The sequence below is a fragment of the Podarcis raffonei genome, chromosome 9, assembly GCF_027172205.1.
Source record: "Podarcis raffonei isolate rPodRaf1 chromosome 9, rPodRaf1.pri, whole genome shotgun sequence".
Lineage (NCBI taxonomy): Eukaryota > Metazoa > Chordata > Lepidosauria > Squamata > Lacertidae > Podarcis > Podarcis raffonei.
In genome coordinates, this window is record NC_070610.1 from 29769868 (window position 1) to 29793018 (window position 23151).

Below are 23151 nucleotides of genomic sequence, written 5' to 3' on the forward strand. Positions count from 1 at the left end.
AGGAGCAGGGATTTCAATCAATTTCTATGAAGAAGGGCACCATGGTAGAGGTTCATACATTGTCTATCAATAAGGTCACCGACAATGTTACTGACAATAGTAACGTTAGAATGCCCTGCCTTAGTTTAGTTTCCCCCTAACTTTTAGTTACTTGAGATTTGAATGGTTTTTCTATTGCTGGCATCTCTTAAAACAAATTGACCTGGCAAGGTCATATGGGTCCAATTCCCCTGGTCTGCACATAAGTTTATGATATTGGGTTGTTAATAATAGCATAATAGGTTATGCTAGGTTAAGGAGGCACTGTGCTCATTATGTGCTTCTGAACATAGAGCAAAAAGGAGTATATGTGTCTGATGCTCACTTGTGTAGTGCTAAACTATGGTTTAATGTCTCATCCAAGCTGAACCAGTGTGAGATTGAAGCAAAAGTGCTGTTGTGTTATGCTTGTTCACTCTTGTTTTGGGCCACATAACTTTAATGAAGGTCAGAGGGCTCTTTGACCGAGCAAAAATGGCATAATGAGCCATTCAGTCTGATGCTGTGCATATTTACTTAGCAAAATTTACTTCAGAGCTCAGCAGTGCTTATGCCCAACTTAAATATGCTTAAGATTGTGGTCATTAGAAAAAAAGATCCTTGGCTACATATGCCGGTATAGTAAGAGTCATTAAAGTATGTGTGCCAATAATTTTTGGTAAGTGAATTACCCCTTGTCTACCACAGTGGTATCAAAGCATATAGTAGGAATGCTAACTGTACTTTCCACATATTAACTTTGATGTTCTCTTTCTTTAGGACTTGATTCTCAGTCACCAGATTCAGGTAAATAGGTTGCTGTTATTTTAAGCTGAATATAACAACACTGTGAGTGGAATAAATAAGGCATGCATTTAAACCCCCTCCCCACTGTTTTTCTAGCCAAACTATACTAATTTTGAGACTCTAAATCTTGAACTAAAGACTTTTGATACGTGTGAAAGGCTTTCTTTTACATTTGCTGGCCTTTATATAATGGATGATAACCTAATTTTTTTGCTTTCTTAATGGCTTTTTTAAATGCAGACCACTCATCCAAAAAGACCCTACATTACATACCAACATTTCTATGTAATTTAGAGCAGAAGGCGCTTATTATCTTCAGTTACGAAGTGGTAGTGAAACAGAAGAAATCTGTTCTTGCAGGTGTATAACATGAGGTTTTTAAGGTGCCAGTGGGCATAGAATGGGTAATTCTGTAACCTTACACCAGAAAGACTGTACTGCTGCATGAGATATAATTTGGAACAGCTTTCAGTTAATAAGGGCTTTACTGGTCCTTTTAGCCAACATTAAATCTGCTAGCTGCAGCAATCAGTCTAATCCTACTGCATCTCTTCCATCTTCCTAAAGGAAGCCATGTACTGTATATACGCTTTGCGTTTCTTCACCTCTCTAAGTCAATGTTTGCCAAGCATCTGAGTCAAAGGCAAACTATACCCTTACACCCAAATCACTGTTTGGAGGTAGAACACAGGCTCTGCATGCAAAAGGTCCTAGATTCAAACCTAAAGCACTGCAAATATGACCGGGGAAGATTCCTGTCTGACACCCTGGATTGCTGCTGCCAGTTGGTGTGCCCACTGCTGAGCTGGGTGGACCAATGGTTTGATTCAGCAGGAAGCACCTTCCTATGACAAAATTTAAATTTAGAAATAAAAGCTTTGCTCCAACTTATACCCGTTGTTCAAGGACAGGACTGGGCGTCATGAATGCCACAGAAATGCCACGAAAAATACCAGCCCCGTGACTTTTCCCTAGGAATATTCAACATATGACATATCATTGTGCTGCAAGTTTTTCTCACCCCGCTCCATGCCTTTGACTGCTGCTTCTGCAACACAAGGAATCCATAGATCTCTTGAGCATCATTTAGTGGCAAAACAAGTCATGGGGGCAGCCGTTTTTGCTGGAAGCTACATCTAGGAGGCTTGTACAAATGGAGTACCCATGCATTCTCTTGAAGTGACTGAGGGCAGATGCATGTAAAAACCAAACCAAGTGTGGCAAATAAGTGAACAACATAAGCAAAAGCTGAAGGATTGGAACATCTGAGAATGTTGTTCCAATTTGAGCATTTATTTATTTTTTAGTGTTATCTGAAGAATCTAGAACTAGCCTTTCCTCTCCCAACAGTTATAATCCATGTGTGGAATTTATCTCATTTTATCCACACAGTTACTTGAAGGCATAGATTTGGCTGAAGGGTACTGATTTGCCCAGGGCCCCCTAGTTAAGCTTCATAATCCAGAGGCAATTGCAACCTAGACTCCTCACCTGCCAGGCATATACAGCTACACTATATTTACGGTGCAATCCCATACAGATATCCTCATTTCAAGTCCCCTTGAATTCAGTGGGTAAATTGGGTAAAAGTCTTTGGGATTAAGAGACTGATATAAAGGAAAACAATAGAAAGCAACACCATCATGAAATCCTGACCTAGTCAGGAGCTCAGCAGCACTGCTTCTGGCTTCCCATGATGTTGTAATGTCTAGTATTTTCTAGGCATTTTATACATATTTATTATAAAAACAACATAGCCTGTGCCTGTAGGCCTATAGTCCTACTAGGGGTTTTCCCCCCAGCCATAATGCACCGGAACTCAGTTCCAGCACCTCACAGGTGGGTGCCATTGCCATTAAAAACGAACAAGGGAGGTGAGTTCCAGGACCTCTTTTTCTAGAAAAATAGCACAGGACATGATTTAAAGCAGGGGAGGATAGAGAGAGAACAGCAAAACAAGCAAAAACCGGTACTTTCCCCCCCATAAAGTCACATTAATGAACAGACTGCCTAACCACTTAGGAAAATAGTTATAGGAGAGGAAGATCCAAATGGCAATTGGTTCCAACTGAGCCGATGGAATGGGCCAGCACTTGTCTGCCATCTTCCTCTACTGTAATCTGGCAGACTGGCTGCAAATACTATGAATGTACCCTTTGTTATTGACGTATGGGCATTATATCACTTAGACTTCTTTCACGTTTGTGCCACATCGTCTATATTATGTTGATTCCAGTCATTGTAGAGCTCATTTCAGTTACTTGACATAATCAAAGCAAATCTTTTGTCAGAAATAAATTTGCTTGGATTTCTTTTCATATAAAAGCTTGGAGATCATTTAACAGTGGGAGTAGAGAAACACTGAATGGCGACACTAGCAGCTCCTCTCTTGCAGCAAAAGGCTTTCGAAGTGTCCGGCCAAACCTACAAGAAAAGAGATCGCCAGCTCAGGTAAAATGGCAGATATGCAGACTCACACAGATTATGTGAAATTCTAAAGTTTAATACTGTGATTTCATGAAGTAAGGAGAGGCAGTTTCCATTTGATTATTGCTTTTGGGGTGCTCTCCTGACATTATTGCATTGGTTTGTAGTATGACCTCTGTTTTGGCTGTGCATACAAATACTGGTTTGGATGCACAGCTGCTGCTTCACTCATGCACTGAATTCCTTTCAAGGAATAAAGCACAGCTATGCAGTGTTCATCAGGTTGAAACATATGCCTGGTGTTGGAACAACAGCACAGTTATTTTTTGTAGCCCCAAGTATAGAGTTTGACATAAATTTGAAACATTCACCCATTCTACAAATTACTTAAGATACTTCCCCCTCCCCCACTCACCCACACATGCATGCATGAGCGCACGCGCGCACACACACACACACGCACGCACACTGTTTCTATTACTGTAGACCAGAAAATTTAAGGGGCTATACATTAATTTCCATCAGAACAGTCTGTTGATTCCAGTGATCCATCTTGTTAATTTTCATCTCTATAATTTAAAGGTGATAACTAGCAATATTGATCCCAAGAGGGGGGTGCTTCATATTAATGGGTCAGTATTGACCTCACAATGAATTTGCCATTAATATATGCATCCTGGCTTTCCAAACATCAAAATAAAATGTTTACAATCTGGAATGATGAAGAATGTGGAGGCCTGATTCAAAACCATTGGCTGGATTTGTGTCGGTATCTCTGCTTAAGAAGTGACACGTTTTATCTCTGTTTACTTTCCTGCTAATGTTTTGCTTTCTCTCTTTCTCCTGTAATATTTATTTTGTTGTGTGGATGCTTTTGGCACACAAGGCCCCCCCACTTCCTCCTAGGAAAGAAAGTTTGAGTAGATCTGGAATAACTAGTCACAAGAAGAGCGAAATTAACTCCCGGTCCGTAACAACCAAACAAACTAAGAAATCTCCTGATGCTGACCACTGTACTAACAAGGAGTTTATACGGAGGGCAGTTTATTCTAAAAAATCTAACAGCAGTGTGTCCTACACATACAAAACCACTAAGCCACTGGCCTCTGTTTACAGCACAAAAACAATAGCTGGAATTAGAACAAGTTTCCGCCAAGGCCACAAACAACCAGGTCAAAAACGTAGAGTTTCTGCCCTGAAATTAACTAGGGCACGAAATGCATCTAGTAGTATTCCTTCTTGTGTACAGCAGCAGCCTGTGCCTGTTGAAGCACCAGCATCTCCACGGAGGCCTGTCTCACCTGCTTGTAACCCAGTACCTGAGATACACAAAGCATCTCTTTCCATTCAGATAGCTCCCATCCCTGATAATAAAGCGGCGCCTGAAAGCCAACAACATCCACCTAGGCTTTCTCCAGACACTTCAGAGACGCCTCCAAACAATATGCAACAAATGTCTACAGTTCCTTCCGCACAGTCCACAGAATGCAATGTGGTATATTATGTTTCTCTCTTGTTTATTTTAGATCTTTCCTGTGTCACCTAACCTTTTTCTCTTTAGTCTACTCACCTGGCTCTGAGTAGTGGTTTACACTTCCTGGGTAAAACTACCTGAGACACCGTATTGAAAACAGTGTTGCTGTTTGTTTATTTTTTATTGGTTTTGAAAGATGTTTATGGCCTGCCTTAGTACATGGAGAGAGGGAAGGAACAAGTGATGTTTAGGTACCTGTTAAGTGTGCATCTTATTGCCTGTGTCTTAGGTATTGCAAAATTCAGTTTTGTAGGGAAGGCAGTCTGAGTGACACCTGAATGACATTGCTTGGAGATATTGAAATCCTAAAAGGAAGTGCCTGGGATCCAGAGGGGCATGTTTTCTCTTCTATGTGTGCATGGCTTTTCTCCCCACTTACCCCTGCCTTCCTCCTTACAGACCTACCCCCCCCAAAAAAAAACCTGTCTCCAAAGGTTAGGAAACACACCAGCATAGCATTCCATTAAGTCCAAGGGGCTCAACAAAAAATAAATAAATCAGGAAACCCTTCAAACAAAAGTATGTGTGCCAATCTACCTGGATTCCAGCTGTTGTGCTTGTTTTGCCATGGTGAGAATTCTGTGGTCGTTCTTTACAGATGAAATTCTTCTTTAATTACATAAAAGTGGCTGTACAAGATGCATCTAAATCCAGCACTTAGTGGTGCACAGATTACAAGGCTTCCACAACAAAGGCAGAAGACTGAGCTGTTAATTTATGTAGGCGCTTGAATTGCTAGGGATATTGGCATTAATTACATCTTGAGTGAGTGTGTTCACACTTCACACAAGCTGCTCTGATCGCCATGCTCCTTAGAGGCTCTGCTGTTTAAAATACAAGTTTGAAAAAAGCACCCCTATGTTAATCAGAGGGGTTATCTCTGCCCCTGCACACACACCCCAGTCACCCATAAGATATGCCTCATTAGAAACAGGATCACTGAACAAGGTCAACCGTTCTGATGTCTTCAGCAATTTTTATTATTTTTGACGGCACTCTTTGGTATACTAAATGCAAGCAATGGAACGGTATGGCTAACAGAAAAGTATTTCATAAAGAGTCCAATTCCAAAAGGATAAAATCCTCTGATGAGTGACACGTCAGAGGAGGAGGAGTAACAGTGTGGTGTTGTTGTTTCTTTCTGGTCTAATGACTTGCCAGATGCCAGTGCTCGATTGTGATGATATGGAGAGGGTGCTATTTAATGTTTGAGCCAAGAAGTGCAACTGCCTCAGAGCTGATATGAGGATTCATAATATAATTGAATCAGGATCTGCAAATGCTGTACAGCACCCTAGAATCTGATCTGATCAAGGTTGCTATAGAACTGTTTTATTTATATATTTTAAAAGTGAGTTACCATAAATCATTATACAGACAGAGCTATGGGAAAGCTAAACAATTGTTACAACTGTATTAATATTAGTACAGGTGTTACTTTTATTAATCAGAATAAAAGCGGATAGTTTGGTTGTCATGATGTTCGTGTCCTGAACCCCTAGAATCAAAATGTTGAAAGCCCAGGATCCAAAATGGTCCCAACTAGTTTTGTGTGCCATGGTGCGGGGAGCATAAAACTGGCATTTGCCCAAGGGTGGGGGGAGACCTGGCTCAACATGGGAAACAACTTTTGAAGCTGACTTCAGTTTCAAAAATAAACTCCAAATCCCATAGGACAGTTTGGACCCCAGCCAAGATGGAAGATGGAGGCAAGCAAAGCATATGTGCCAATCTGCAGAGGGGCTTTTAAATGAGCAAGAGGGTGATTAGTTTGGGCAGCAGACAGAGCTGAGCATTCTTTGCCATTCTGCCTCTGCTCTGAGAAACTGGAATGAGTAAAAATGGCACATTGGGGGGCCCACACAATTGAAAAAGCAAGCGGGGATGTTATTACTTGAATCGCCTAGAGACTTGCATTCCAGTAAGGAGCTACTTTTAGTAGCCTCCAAATGTTACCAGCTTTTGTAAAAACATTTATTTTGGCAATCTCTTGGTAAAACATAAACCAAGGCCCAGCTTACGTTTCTCCAGGAAACCAGGAAAGAAGCACTTGTGACTGGGGGAAGGGGCTTTTTTGCTTTCCTGCTTTTATTATGTGGTGGATGGCCTTTGGATTTCACTGCAGGCTTACTTTATGGAAGTGGTATGAGCCACTCACATTTATTTCTTCCACTTTTAGTATGAATCCGTCTTTTTGGTAGAAAGCTGAGTTGGTATTTTCAACACTGGGCCAAAGCATTCAGGAAATGCATATCATATATATATCACGTCTTCATGAAATAAAGGCACCTTGCAATTTCTGATAAAAAATATGGTTTTAGTAGTACATTAAGGGCAAAATCCACTAAGGAATTTTTAGTAAAGCTCTCACTTATTTTGGTGGGGAGCTCATAGGAGAAATTACTAGTGAATTCCATATCAGTAAAATAAAATGAGTCTGTCAGGTTCATCCGTCCAATCATTTACTTTGCCACAATTAAACCTTAGGTATCCTATTTAAAGCTCTCATTGGCATGCAGATCGTAACATCTACCAGGTACCTGGAATTTTTACATATTGGTTTGGGTCACAGTTATTGTAATGGCAGTCAGGGCCAGTCCTACTGTTAGGAAGAGTGAAACATCTGCCCAGGGCAGCTGGTTTGGGGTGTCATGAAAGGGAAGCAATTTGTTACTTTCATTTATTATTGTATTGTTACTGAAAATGTGAGGTACTGTGGCAATTCCTGTCTTTCTGATCTGACTAGTCTTGAATATAGTGCACCCTGACTGGGAGTGGGTTGCCATTTTCTGTACTGCCTCAGGCACAGAAATGTTTGCAGGTGTTATGAGTAGGTATGCAATAATTGGATAGGGAAATGTGGGTTTATTTCAGCAACGAGGTTAGACACTTTACAGAAAGTTTGAAGTGTCAGTAGAAGAAAAATACGGAATTGAATTAGTTTCCTTATAGGAAAAGGCCTATAAGACCTGTTGTATACGTCTCAGTCAAAAGCAAAATGTATTTCAAACTTCCAGTTTTGAGAGAAGTTATAGGACATGTAAACTGAATCCTAATGACAAGTATGTTCATGGTTCTAGGTGAGTGCCCAGACAAAGGTGAGAAAGCATGTGGAAAGGGCCCTGTGTAGTCATTCCTGCACTAAGAATGTGTGCTTACTGCTGCACTAAGAAGTGTGTGAACAGCATGAAGATTCCTGGTGAATATGCATATGTTAGAGTGCCATTGTATCTATCCACAAGAATTTAAGGTGTGCTTATGTTTAAGGGAAACCACTAGTGCAGATGCTGCAGTATACTTGCATGAAGAGGTGTGCAGTTGAGACAAGTGTTGTTTCTTTTAGATTGTAAAACATGTATTGCTGTTTTGACACAAGATGCCTGGATTTGAATTTATGTATTTTGGAAACTAGATCCCTTTCCCATCTGTGGGAGGGTGGAAAATACACATAATCTTCACACTGTGTAGGAAGAGCTCACCATAGCCACCAATATTGTAGTGCAATGTATTGGAAAGATGAGCCAAGTAGGTTCGTATTAGCATTAAGATGTAAACATTCTAACAAAAGAATAGTTAAAGAATATTGTGAAATTTTATGTTACCAATTACTAGATCATGGATGATTGTCCTACATGTGCAAAAGAGGTTGTGCTTGGGAAAGTGCAGAAGATTGAAGATTTTTAAAAACGAAAAGGGGGGCTTGATTTTTCAAAACACAGCATATTTTCATGCAGCTGTTGGTGCTGTTCTTTTGTATTATCAGAAGTTTACAGACATTAACAAGGGACCCAAAGGAATACAAGTGTTCATAAAACTAGACTAGTTCCATGAAGACTGAAAATTGGAAAAACTTTTACACCTAACTTTAAGCAACCAAATTTTAAAATGTTGAGCATGACCCTCTTAACAATTAAAGCAAGAGGTATTTTTACCCAAGTGTGTGTGTTTGTGTGTGTGTGTGTTAAAATCTGAGTTTTGTGTGCTATCTTTTCTTATGTGTTAATTAACAACAATCAGTTCACTTTTTTCATCTTAGAATCTTAATCGTGTCTTGTTCCTTTGAAGCAAGGCCAGCAATTTGGTGTCATTATCATGCACCCATTCACAAACCTCTTATTAAAATCTGAAATTGTCCACAGTGCTTATAATATACCTGTATCTACATACTTAATGTTAATTGCCTATATAAGCAATCTGGGAAATATATCTCGGTGCAGAGTTTTGTAATATGCACACTGTGCTTATCCAAGGCCATGGTCCAAAAATCTAAGAGTAGTCACAACGTGTTTGGATTCAAGTTTTTTGGGGGGGAATTTCCATTTCACAAATAGTGGTCTCATGAACATCTTGTTTTTTTGACATGGAAAAATCACAGCAAAGTGACTTTTATCTTCCATACTTACATGGTGATAATTCTTTATGAATATGCCCCTCGTTCCCTATATCCTAGAAAACAACGTTAAAGAGCTGTAGGGTATCGGTTTTCACCATGTTATGAGGAATTGAGAAGGAATTTTTACAACAGATAAGTTCTTGTGGTGCTTTACAACTACTTTTCTAAAAAATGTAGCATGTGAGGGAACACTTCTTATCAGACTTAATATTTTTTATTGGAGAATGATTACAAATCAATACACAGACAGTGTATATATACTTCCTGTGGAATTCAGGTGCATGCAGAAGAAGTTTAAACAAGTGATGGTAGGAAACAGCCTATAATAAGGCGTGCAAGACCTTTCTGGGAAGGATCAGCAGCAGGTCAAGGTCAGGTCAAAGTCTGAGCAATGAATATCTAGAAAGGAAGATTGGGGCAAAACCAGTCTTGCCTTGCCTGAGGCCAGTGTGTTGGACCAGTTGTCTTCCACCAATTGCAGCTTCCAGTCATGGGTCCTTGGCCGTGGGAGTGCAATGATATGGTTTTAATCATATTATTTTATCACTGATAGGCTTGCCACCCTGCCTATAGTACATTAAAAGAAAAGGAAGTATGAAGAAACCTAAGTTTATATGTTGTATCCAATACTACTGCTCTGCTTGCGGAACAGAACTGTTTCCCCCTCTCATCCCCACTACTGTCCCCTGCAAACCCTCAATATTTGTCAACTTCACATTTACCTGTTTCCATTGTAAGATATTTCTAATTTGAGAGTGTGCTATCCGGAAAGCCATGACTTCCATATACATTGCTCTAGGTTCCCGGGCATCATACTCACAATTGAATGTGCAAATAAATCCCTGTTGTTCTCTCAACTGCATATTCAGTGGACAATTTCTCAGCTTGAAAAGTAAATTTCACTTCATAGAGGAAACATGGCTTTAGATCATGCTCACTGTTCATTCACTCATTCATTTTATTTGTATGCTGCTTTTTCACACACACACACACAAAAACCATGCTCAAAGTGGTTTACAACAAAGTAAACAGGGATACATCCCAAACACTACAAAAACTGTTTCGTAATAGCATAGCAAAACGATAGCAACTATCATAATGTACCCAAAGAAATTCAGAGCTATAAATAGAACAAGATTACTTAAACAACATGCAGCATCCAAAAGAAAAAATAAATAACAGTTTCACCTTAATCCAAGAAACACCATTCCCATGATGTTCTTCAGTCCCTTCCCTGCAGAAGCTTCTTATAGTGGGGAAGCTGGAAACACCCCTCCCATTATGTTCCTGTTGACACTGTTACAGATTTTATAAATTAGACCTGGAAGTTACATACATACATACATACTTACTTATTTATTTCTAAAATAGTTTGCTACATTAACTGCTTAGGAACATCAAGTTTCCTCTGAGTTGTCTACCCAGCTGCCTTCAAGGTTGTATATTAACTTTCAGTGTACCTTTTGAGTAGCAATGGTGATTACATCAGTCTTGGGTTTTTACCTAGTGAGCATTTTCCATGGTAGCTTCACTTCCCAACCCCACTCGCTCTTTTTGTTTTCTAGGACTATCTGTGCTATTTAAGAACCATTATTTTGCCTTCATTCTTAAAAAGAATATTTTCCTCATTTTTAGTCAATTAGCTCAGGGTCATCAGTCTGCTGACTTGTGAATTCTAGACTTTACAGGGTTTTTTTTTTAAAAAAAAAGGTTCAACCTGCAGCACAGACATTTGCAAATTTGAAGTTGTGATTTCTTTTAATTGTAAAAAAAAGTTTTACAAAAACTTACTTTGTACAAGAGAACTTCCTGTTAAAGTGTACTGAGGTCCAGGTTTTAGGTCAATTCAGATGACTGGTTTATTGAGTGCTACTGAGTGTTGATCCCAATTTGTTTATAGGGAAAACAGACAATGTTGGCTAGCTATGCTTTCTGATTTGTTTTTGTTTTTAGGGAGGCTAGATATTGTTGCCTTAAGCAAATGTTACCCCACGCTTTCAAGTGCATTTCTCTATCACTTCCCTTATTGGAAAAAGTCACTCTGGCATAAAATGGGTTTGTTGCACATGGTGCATGGATATTTGGGCAGGTGGGCAGGGATACTTATGAAATGGGGCATAACCAGGATTCAGTCCTGCTTTAACTTCATTGTGTAGAGCCCCCTTCCTATGCATAGTGTGTGAAAGTGGCTAATATTGTGATACGTTTTACCATTGGCTGAGAAGGTCAGCTGCCTAGTCCTAAAATGAGACATTTTTGTTACTACTATGGAAATAGTGATATGGCTGAGAATTAAGCTTACAATTATTGGCCCAAAGGGCAATTCCAATTTTGTATATGGGAAGAAAAACCTTTTAAGGTTTGTGGCAGATAAACAGGCGGAACACTATTTGAATTAAACGTCAAACAATTAAAATCTTGGAAATGAACATCAGGCTTACTCCAACACACTGTAGTTTCTGGCATTGCTTCCCATTAATACTTGACAAATTCACTTACTGTGTTTTCTTTTGTAATACAGAGTTTGTTTATTTCCTAATCTATTTGACTGTGTACTTCCTAAGACTGCTAGAAAACACATGGTGTGTGGGGTTTTTTGATTTCTGAGAACTCTTGTATACAACAAAAGGGTAAGGAAAAGAGTAAAAAAATAAATAAATTTAGTAATATGTTTATTTGTTCTTTTGTTTCTCAAAACTCAGCTTGGAAACCAGAAAGTAACTGCCAATGTGATGGAGGTAAATGCTTCACAGACACACAGACAAACTTCAGCAGAAGCTTCGCCACTGCCTCCTTCACCACCTCCTTCATTGGTATCGATTAACAGACCCTCTCTCTCACCCGACAGTGGCACCCACCCCGTAACATCATTTATTTTGCCAACACGGGATGATTTTTGGCCGTCACGCTTGTATAGAACCCTGGCCCTTTCACGTTTTTCATACGCATACCCTTTCCTAGCTCCTGACAGTACTATCCACAGGACTGAAATGGCCTCTGTTATGACCGACTCAGCCATGAGTGAGTACTCCTCTCGCCCGGTGAGTGAGTCCTCCACTGCCATTCTAGATGATCTCCAGAGCTGTAACTATGATACTACTGACTGTTCTGAAACACCTTCCCCAACCTTGAGCCAGATGTCTGCTGTGTCAGATGCCACCACCTTAACCACCACTGCTGCCAGAGCTCATGTAATTATCCTTCCTCTTTCCTCCTCCCATTTTGTTCAACAAGGCTATCAAAGTGGAAAAGAGATAATCCTTGTTCTTGTCCCTTTTACTCGATGAGCATGCTGGAAATGGCCCACTCGGGTTCTATAACTTTCCTTAACGAGAAAATTTCAAACTCGCTACATGTAAAGGCAATCTAAATTTGCTGGTCAATAATCGCAATACTCTGGGGGAGTGATGCTTCCTGTGATAGATGTGATGGTAGCTTCCTTGGATAATTAGTCAGAAACCTGATGTGCTCCTGAATCGCTCGCGACATAAAAAATAGTGTTTGGAATACTCTTCCCCAGGGAAGTATCAGGTCTTAGATAAATATTTATTATCCTCATTTTCCCAGGCCTTAAAAAAGCTGAACATTATTTTATCTGCTGCACTGCTTTTTAATTATATTGTGTTTAATAATTATTGTTTTATTCTGGATTTTAAAAAAATACATGACAGTATTATTTTAATTTTTTTAAAATTGTAACATTACTGATAATTAAAGTATTCGTAGTTAAGGCTGAGGTATAATAGTATTTTTTACAATACCTGTTTTAATTTTAACCTTCTGTCTAGAAGTTCTGATCCATCAATTTAGAGGCAGGTTGTGGAGACAGGTAGGTTTGTGCATGGAGGTGTGGTGAACAAGAAGCACAAGTCACCTGTGTTCCTTGTTTCTCCACAACATCCTCTCACCCCATTTGGATCTTTCCTACCTAAGAAATGCACAGGCAGCCTATCGGGGAGCATGGATCCCACCGAAGTGTGAGAATTGTAGAAGTTGTCTTTTGGTTGTAATGGTGGTGCAATGAAACAGGAAACACAAGACACACACAGTTCATGTTGGAACAGTGCCACAGTCAAAGCAGCTCATAGTAGCGAGGGAAAAGTACTTTGCACATTCTTGAAGATGCTGTCTCATTTATCTCTGCTCCTTATGTTCCAGTGCCAAGCATTGGCAGTGCAACAGACTCTTTGGGGATTTACTCTGGAAAACTCTTGCTCAAATTAAGCCCTGAACGAATCTTGTAATGGTTATTCTTCAGTCTCACTGTGCTAAAAAGGAAGTGACATTTGAAATGTAGGCAGAACTATCTTAAGATGTTAGATAAATGCACATGCAGATAGAATGCTCAAACAGAATGTTAGTACAACTACAAACCTGTCAGAAACTACTGAGTGACCACTATGATGTATGCCTCAAAAATGGATTTTAAGGTGTGTGATTAGTACAGCACTTAACCCAACATTATCTTCCATTAGCAGTGATCACTGACTGCATGAGTTTGCTTCTGATTTTCACTTTTTCTCCAACTAACATTTCCCCTCTTAAGCATTCTTGTCTTCCAGGAATAAAACTATGGATATTCTGACATTCACTTGCTACAAAATGTATTGTTTCTTTTCTTTTCCAGGAATGCATTTTCTTTATTCTTAAGTCACTTCCCTCCAACTGTTTAAATACACATGTCCTTATGTATAACTCAAAAGTCTAATACATGTGATATATACATACATCAGTTAAAATCAGCAACTTGCTTAGTTAATTTCAAATGCAGCATCCTATAGATACAGGTCACACTCTTAAAACAAGCTGGAATATGCCTAATATTTTATAGGTCACTGTATTACAAGATAATAAAACAGTAGATTCTAAAAGACTTTTCTGAATGAAAAGCCGTTATAATCTAGTATCATGCCGTAAGGGTTAACATGACAAATGTAAATGAAATCTTTGGTATACTTAACCAGAATGCTTGAATTCAGTGGGATTTTAATCCAAGTAAATGGGTACAAGGTTAGAAAGCTTGCATGACTTCAGGCATGTTACCTCCTTGCTATACGTAAGGTTACAAGTCAACCAGAAGTGCTAAGGAAAAGCAAGTTGGTGCATCACACAAAGTAAGGTTTCTTCATCTGTAGCCATTGGTTTCTAAAGCTGCAATCCCACACACACTTACACATGAGCCAAACCCCAATGATTTCTGAGTAGACATGCACTGAAAAAAAGCTTCAGTGCTACTCATTATTCTGATTTTATAAAGCAGCATGTTAAGTGGTTTGAAAACAGCAGCTGTGTGATCTTAATAAATCAAAGCATGCCTCAATATTGGCAGTGACTTATTCCCCCCCCCCCAAAAAAAGGTAAGGTGTGACAAAATTCATTGCCTAGAATGTTAACCACATAACAATGGATAACTTTGGCCATGTATTATATTTTTAGAACATGCTGTGGGTTAAACTTGACCATCACATCTAGTTTGCATCCAGATTCTGGCCACAATATTTGAAGGAGATTTCAGCTCTTCTTGCTGGCATCTTTTTTCTTTGTCTTCAAGTGAATGGCAATAAGATTTAAGCACTTGGAAATGGAAGAGAAAATTGCCTTCAAGAGAAAATTGGAAGTACAAGTTTTACTGTCTCTTTCATTTTGTACTGCTTTGACCTAGGACTTTCTTGATGCCTTCCCATAATTCCAGCATGCTGTTTTTTGTAGGGGGAATAGAACAGGGTTGCATAGGGAACATAATCCTGAACACGGACTGTTATAGCTAAGAATCTGACAGCTGGATCTTTGCTATAGGGATAGCAATTAATTCTTCACCTTTTGTACATGGATGGTAGGATTTGGACAGTTCTACGATTAATTTACTGGGATGTGATTTTTGCTTTGTTTCTTTTCTACCTCTCAGGCTCAGATAACAGTGAATGGGAACTCTAGTTCAGCAACCAGTCCCATGAGCCACTTTCAAAGGCCTTTTTCCCCTTCAGGATATTCCCCACCAGTCTCACTCAATTCAAGCCTGGTTCTCCTGCAACAGAGCAGAACAATGGGTGAGTTACCATATAAACAAATAACATACATTTATTTAAAAAAAATAAATGCTGTACACTGAATAATGAAATGTCCCTCTGAATGACACTGCTCCCTTTGTAAGCCATGAATCTGAAGGATATTTCTCTGATTTCTGCAGGGGATAATGTGTGCAACATAAAAACATTTTCTTAAGCTATGGTGGCAGGGATGTGTGTGTATGTGTTGCTTTTATATTGCTGGCAGCAGCAGTAGAAGCATCATAGCTTTATATTGCTGGCAGCAGAGGTGCCGACTTGGGCCCCAGACTGTGGGAGCTTAGCACTGTGTGCCGCAACGTGAAGCTGTGTGCCACAGCTGCCTTCTGGTGCCGCTTCTGTGCTTTCGCAGCGGCGGCAGAGCGTGTGCATGTCCACGCCCACAGCAGGCCCCGACAGAAGCCCTGCAACGGAGGGCGAGACCCTGGCCCAGTCAGTGCCGCAGGGCAGGCACCCACAGTGAAAAGTTTGCAGGCACCCAGGACCCCCTGGAGTTGGTGCCAGTGGCACCCAGCCACCATTTTCTTAACCCCTAAATTACCCAGAATCATTCTCATCCCAGGGCATTTTATGGGGGCATGTGAAGGACACTGCAAAGATATAGGTGCTGCTTCTTGTTATCATCTGAACAATAAGTTCCCAATAATTGAACTCTTAATATAGCAGAAATAAATGTTTGCACCTTATAAAATAGCAGGGAAATGGAAAGGGTGAAATGAGGCGGGTCAAAAAGTAATTTGTTTCTAAAGATTCTAAAAAAATAACTAGGCACTACATAGCTGGAACCTTCTAGAAAGAAACAGAGCATGTGGTGTGCTACGGAGTTTGAGTCCCCCTGAGCACAGAGGCCCAACTCCAATTCATCCAATATCTAGTATCATGAAACATCTTCCTAATTCTGTGTCAGTTTGCCACATTGAAAGTGCCTAGTCTGATAACGGAGATGAAGCATGTTAATTAAATGGTTATACAGCGCTGTGTTAACATTATCTTTGTAGAATCTGCAGAGACATACTCACAGCATGCTCATTCTGTTGGCGGCAGCAGTACCACCAGCACAATACCAATCTGCAGAACTTCGGAAGAAGAGAAGAAAGTCACAGTCATTAAAGCACCACATTATGCCGGGATTGGCCCAGTCGATGAATCAGGAATCCCAACTGCAATTAGAACGGTAGGAAATATTGAGTGAGTGAGTGGGGCTGTGTGTGTGTGAGTGCATGAACACGTCGTACAATGAATTGATTGTTGGTAATGGCTTTTTCACATTCTTCTAGGCTTATATAATGTGTAATAGAATGTGCATAATCAGGGGACTCATGATTATAATTCTGTGAGTGGTGGGGAAAGGGGGAAGCTGGTGGTGTATAATTGGAGAGCCTTGACTTTTTTTTACTTTTCATTGTAAAGTTGTCAGAAGATCTGCCGCTTTCTCTGTGTTTTGTTTTCCTTTCCTTTCCTTTGCTCCACCTTTCCTTCTTTTGTTTATTTTGCCTTTGAAAAGTTTCCTAAAGTTTGGTGCATTTTGTAAGTTTTATCAAGATGTCCTTGCATGCCTAATCCTTCCTTGTATTCATGAGTTAACAGCTATAAGATGAATGAATTAATGCACACACACACACACACCAGGCAATCATTTATTTAACCATTATCACCAGGAAGCCCAGTGCAGAACTAGCTCTCCTGTGCTGAGCGGGTGGAAAAAGCTTTTGGGTCAGCTTTGACAGCTTGCCACTAGTTAGTGCTTGAGTGCTTTCAGGATGCCACACTGAAGTGTTTTGTTTTTAGCTATGCTGAAGCATTCTTTCCACGCTGCTGCCCCGGCATCCCCTTCTGGCCGGTCCAGGCGGCAGCAGTAGCAGCTGCAGCTCTTGTAGGGAAGGAACTGTTTGCCGGTCTGAAGGAGTTCTTGCTGCTGCTGCTGCTGCACTGGCTGAATGAAACGCCTAGGAGCCAGGATGAAGGCAGCAGAGCCCTTGCAGGTGAACTCTTTGGGAGGTGCAAGGATATAGCAGCTGTGGGTATACTTTGCCGGCCAAGACCAACATACGGGGATGTGGCGTTGCCAGGAACAGATTCAGTGGAGAGGGGAACAGGGTGGGGTGGGGTGAGAGAGAGAAATGCAATTGATGGGAGAAAAAGCGATAGGCAAATATTTTGCTCTAAGTGGTAAGACTGTGGCTTTTAAAAAGAATATGGGAGGGGAGAAGCTCAGTCAGTTCTTGCTTCCTTTTACTATGGTTGTGATCTACCTAAGTCATGTAAAGTGTTTTTTTTAAATGACTAACTCCCACTATAACAATTCTGAAGACATTTCCATCCCATTCAACAGAGGCAGATCCCTCTGTGATTGTCTTTTTAAAAGAATCACAGACTAATCAAATAGGATGGCTATTAGTTATATAAGAGCATGAATTAAAATCCTCTCAACTGTACTTAATGGGCCTGGCCCATTGCCAGCTATATATTTAAGCCTCCAGATTCTCTTGATCTCTTTAAGATTGGCTATGAAATTCCTCCCATTTGTGGATAGCTGTTTCTATATAAAAACATGTTTTTAGCTTGTAGAACTATTATTGCATAAAATGTTATAAGCTGATGTGATTTAAGACATGCACAATGCCGTCCTAGGCATGCTCATTCAGAAGTAAGTCCTACTGACCTCAATAGGACCTACTCCCAATTAGGCATGTATAGAATAGCAGCTACATAGTTTGCTCAGAATGTCATATAAACAAAGAGGCATGTGTTAAGTGACCACAGAAACACAAACTAGATAAGGTGGAGTGCTTAATGCTCTGCAGCATCAGACTGTTTAGAGTTACTTTTTAATTTTTCTGATTGCATATTCATCTTAAGATCCATGCAAAACAGCACAAGTGTTTCAGATGCAATTGTATTGGATCATATATCACTGTACTTGTCCATACATCTTGCTGAGTTCAACAGGGCTTAGTACTGTTGTTGTTGCTGTGTTCTGTAATTTAGTACAGAGGAAAGTGTGCATTATCATGCACATCTTTTTAGGAGGGGTGGTAAATAATCAAGTGTACACCACATTTCTGCCTGAGTTACCAATCCAGCCAGAGTTAGTCTGCAATTCTAGGTACACTTACCAAGGAGTAAGTACTGCTGATCTCAATTGAAGCTTACTTCTTTGTAGCTGTGCACAGGATCACACTGTCAGTCACTGTCTCACTTTAACTGAAGCCAGCAGAGCATATTAGTTATTGTGATTAACTTAAATTTCATATTCTGCTTGTCAATTAGAATGGAAATTAGGAGATTTGATTTTTAAAGGAAATTTTGCTAATAAATTTGGCTCTTTTAATTCAGTCTAAATACGCCCTAAATCAGGCACCAGTTGTCTAGTTGATATACTTTCTCCTTTTCAAGTGGTTTGCTGAGCTTGCACCTTCGCTGGGAAATTGGTATGCTTGTTAACATTCCAGCAATGTGTCTGAATGAATCATAGAATACCAATGTGCACAGATGTCAGATGTGCCTTTAAAAAGTAGCATTGAAAGCCACCCATAATTGACAATGGTGGATCAGTTTTCTAGCTGTTCAAGTGGATATAATCGCTTCTGTCTTATCTGGATTCATCTGCAGTTCTCCTTCATCCAGCCCATAACATTTGCACAAGCACCTAACTTCAGCTCCCAGATCCAGTTTGAAAGAAAAATAAAGCTGAGTGCGCTCAGCATATTGTTGACACTGCACTCCATATTGTCTAATGATGCCCCCCAGCAGCTGTGTGTGCTTACTATAAAAAAGTATTGTAGATAAGATAACATTTAAGTAGCAGACACTTAACAATTTGAGGATCAAATGCATTGCCCACTAGAAATAATTTGGTTGCAATCCATTAACTACTTTCAGATTCTGTAGACATTCCTTTTTAAAAAAATGATTTACAACAGGAACACACATATGCACACAATATGTTGGAATGGATGCAGAGATCTTCTCAGCGGATTGTGTGCCTATTTGGCAGAACTCGGTACTCCAACCACAGCGGAAGATTGCTTTGAACACAATTCTCCATCAAGCTGTTCCTTTATTGACATTAAGATTGCCATTTGTAAAATTGTTTTGCAACAGCCTCGGATTCCTACTGGAGAGTGTCCATCGCATCACTGATGGGGGGAAATGACACCCAATTTTTTATTCTGCCTTTTAATTTTGCATTGGCAGTGTATTCATTGGTCTCTGTTCATTCATTCTAAGCTGAGTACAGATTGGCATAGACCAAGAAGCCGAGCTGTTGGGCAGTGTAGATTGCAGCAAGGAAGCAATTCCTACTCAGTGGCATCCAGGAGTGTCAACTTGAATATAATATTGGGGGGGGGGAGGGAAGCCCCACTCCACGTAATTGATCACAAGTCATGGCGCGCACACACATACCATTTGAATGGTAAAGCCCATCAACTTTGCAGGGGGGGGCAGATGGACCTCAGCCCCTAGGAGTTGGCTCCTATGGTGGTACCACGGAAGGCATCTTGGCCAAGGGAAACCTATAAACTGGAGATGGGGCTTCCTTCCGTATATTTTAAAGGTGGCAGCTGCAGAAGATGAACTTGTGCACACTTCAGATGCAAAATGCCAACCACCAAAAATTGTATAAAAGCTATCCTTAGGAAAACCAGAATGTGGAATTTGCTCTTTATTGAAAGGACAGTGTTTATTCAGATATTAAGCTTTTCCTTAGATTTCATTCTGTCCATTTGTAGGAGCATAAATATTGTAAGCTTGCTTGTCTCTGTAGTAAAGTGTGAAGTGAGAAATCTAGCTTCTTCATAAAGCAAAGCTCAGCTGCAGTAAAGGGAGGTTTCAGCAGTATAGTTAACATGTCTACTGTATACTGGGCCAGTTTTTGAACAAAGATATCTTTCAGCCAAGAGTCTGGAAATGCATATTTTTGCAGCATGTAATGCCTGCCCATTTAAGAACCCTGGTCACTTTCCAAGAGCGTACAGCAATTAAGCTCACTGTCAGCCTCTGACATAGAAAACCAAATTTTCAACCTTGAGTAACTAGTTCTTCTAGGTAGATCTACAAGGCGCAGCTTAGACAACTATAAGTGCCCTATAGTGCATTACATCATTGTCGTTTTTATTCTCTGTGTTAACGGTTGGTCATTGTACAATATTCCAAAGAGCTGGAGTGCTAGGTAAATTGAAAATTAAGATAAAGATATCTACATTTATGTTACATACCCAGTTTCAGATACTGAGTCATCTTAGAAAGACTCCAATATTTTGGCTATGTAAATTTTTATGTTTCATTTCTTTTAAAAAATTCCGTATCATATATGAGAATGTGTATTATGTCATTTCTTTAGTTTTTGGCCGAGGACTCATTAAAATGTATTCCAAGTATAGTTACAGATACTCAATTATTTTAATTTAATACATGATAGTTTTCTGCATATTGAGCAAGATAGACAAGCAAACTTTGCAGCATTCAGTTAGCTGCAATGTACTAAAATAATGGGAACCAAAAATTTATGCAAGTCAATCATTTCTGATTTAGAAGCAGCTTTTGTATGTAGAGGTCTTTGGAAAGTATATGTAGAACACCGAATGTGAAATATTAGGATATGATGTGCAGATAATACATGACTTCAGATCAAAATGGAATTGTGTGGTCTGACATTTTATCAAGATCATAGGATTATGCATTACAGGGAAGGAATGAGTGTACAAATTTGTTATCTTTGCAGCTTGCATGCATCACTGTTTAAGGTGGTTTTGCAAGGGTTTTGGTGTGCACTGTTTCATTTTTTTACTGGCACTACTCTGTATTTTTAGAAGTTGTGATCCTTTAAGTTGCCATGAATGACCATGCAAAAAGCGTCCTTGTGCACCAGAAATGCAGTCCAAGTTTCTCATCCACTTGTTCCCCAAAATGGGCAGTTTTGTAGCCAGCTTGCACTGTATGTTTTCTTAAAGCTGTGTCTGTAGGTGGCAGACTTCGAGATTAGCTGTTTTTCTTGTAAATAGGTCTTATTTTGCTTCTTCCATGCTACTTGTACAGACAGATGATGAATTTTCTGGAATAGAAAAGGTTTACTGTCAGTTGAACATAGTGGACATAAAAAAAATATGAATGCTACTGTTAACATAATTGATGTCATTTCTTGTTGTCTTATGATTTTCCCCCACTGACCCATTGAATATTTTAATGCTGTCACCCAATTTATGAGCAACCCAATATATCTTTCCAAAATAAACTTAACTTTTGCCAGTGCTTGGTATGGGTGTTTGCAAAAGGTGCTTGTTAAACACTTGCTTGTAGGACTGCAGAACTCAGGTCAGCTAGAACTCCAGATATAAGGGCTCATTCAAACCTTATCAAAATAGAGAGGTGAATGCCCTCATCCCACACAGGTCTTCCTGCAGTTTCCCCCATGGAAACTTCCACAGAAAAACCATTAATATTTGAAGTTCGTCAAAGTTACCAACATGTCCCTTAGACGCACTGACAGTGAAGGAATTTTGGCAAGTGATAAATAATCCCCCACCTCTTCAGCAGCCAGTAACACGGTGCTAAGATGGGGAGAAGCAAAATGTGATGCTAAGAACTATGGAAAGATAAAGAATTGAATGCAGTATTGCCACACATGCACATATACCAATGGCAAACTAGAAACCACTATTGTGTCCAGCTTCAACATTGGTTCTAAGCATTGTCTGTTTCCCTACCTTTTAAGCTGATGGATTTAAGATTATTTTCTTCCATATTGTTTTCAGTGGAACAAAATAAGCTTACATCCATGCACAGCTTAGTTGTCTGCCTAGCATTTACAAGATTCCCAGGATTTGGTAATAAGAATTTTTAAAATACCCTACACTGTATCCAATTATAATGCTTTAAAAAAAAAAAGAGTAAATGGTGAGTATATTGGCTGTGCCTACAAAGAGAATAAAAGATGCTTGCTGTCAATGGATTTGACTACCATTACAAAGGATCTTATCTAGAAAAGAATCGAGCTGCAAGAAGTTTTGTGTAGCTACTGGATTGTGTGTGTTTTACTTTTAACCAACAATCCATTATAATTGCTTCACGGTCAACCTTCTGATTATTTGTACGACAAAGAGGCCTTTCATTTATGTGTGAATAACTAAATCCGGTCCATCCGGATTTGTTTCACTTAAGCAGTGTTGGAATACTGTAGCTAGCTTTTCTGTTTTTTAAGTGGGCTTTTGCCCAGAGAAAATTAGAAGCCTGTTTGCACAAAGCATTGCTTGATTATGGATTGTTACAAAGGCTAAACAGAATGTAGGGCAAAGAGGAGACTCTCCACTGAGAAGAATAAATGCCTCCGTTAGCTGTGCATTTCCTCATTGATCATCACTCCACGGCATTTATTTCTTCAAGAATCTCAAACAATACTTGCATCTCTTCCTTCTTTTACATCGTTGCTACAGTCTGATTTTATAATTGTGGTGCTTAATTCTTTTACATCAAAGGAGTATGTCCAGCAATTGAATACATTTCAGTGCAACTGAAACTGCATGTATTGGTGGATAACGCTAACGCTTAATTTAATTACTTGCCTTTGTAGTAATGACAAATCTTCATGTAGTGCATTCCCACCATCCCTCCTTTATTTAGCCCCAATAAAAGGTGGCTTTTCCTCCATGTGCTTAGTCTGTGTATGGAGAGATGGCAGGACTATTCCTGTTGACCACTGGAGCACCCCACTGGCCCTTCCCTCAGCACATGCATGTTCAGAGCTGATGCATCCTCAGATGATCAGGGCTCCCAGTAGCACCAGGCTGATAATCACATAAGCACCCTTTTTAACTTGATATAGGTAGAGGTAGGAGCAGTCATCTAGTCCTGCGCTTCCCCCTACCCCTCTCAATGTAATCACATGAAATAGCACCTACGAAGACCTG

General features: G+C 39.8%; 1 protein-coding gene and 1 long non-coding RNA gene across 52 annotated transcripts in view; one reads left to right on the forward strand and one right to left on the reverse strand.

Annotated features, from left to right (window-relative positions):
- Positions 1–23151, forward strand: part of SORBS2 (sorbin and SH3 domain containing 2) — a 184386-nt gene that overhangs the window by 107563 nt on the left and 53672 nt on the right. For 23 of the 50 annotated variants that reach the window (XM_053402421.1, XM_053402427.1, XM_053402420.1 and 20 more), the window contains 6 exons: positions 799–825; positions 3152–3276; positions 4139–4747; positions 11882–12370; positions 15085–15226; positions 16243–16418. In XM_053402421.1, the coding sequence (XP_053258396.1) occupies positions 799–825; positions 3152–3276; positions 4139–4747; positions 11882–12370; positions 15085–15226; positions 16243–16418 (1568 nt within the window). Of the gene's footprint in view, positions 1–798; positions 826–3151; positions 3277–4138; positions 4748–11881; positions 12371–15084; positions 15227–16242; positions 16419–17006; positions 17227–23151 lie in introns of those variants that run through there. The other 27 variants (XM_053402444.1, XM_053402470.1, XM_053402457.1 and 24 more) reach the window with 12 other exon arrangements.
- LOC128420692 (uncharacterized) overlaps positions 15096–23151 on the reverse strand; it is a 102940-nt gene continuing 94884 nt past the window's right edge. For both annotated transcript variants that reach the window (XR_008332084.1, XR_008332083.1), the window contains 2 exons: positions 16264–16404; positions 15096–15204 (listed from right to left, as the gene is read on the reverse strand). This is a non-coding gene — a long non-coding RNA (uncharacterized LOC128420692). The remainder of the gene's footprint in view (positions 15205–16263; positions 16405–23151) is intronic.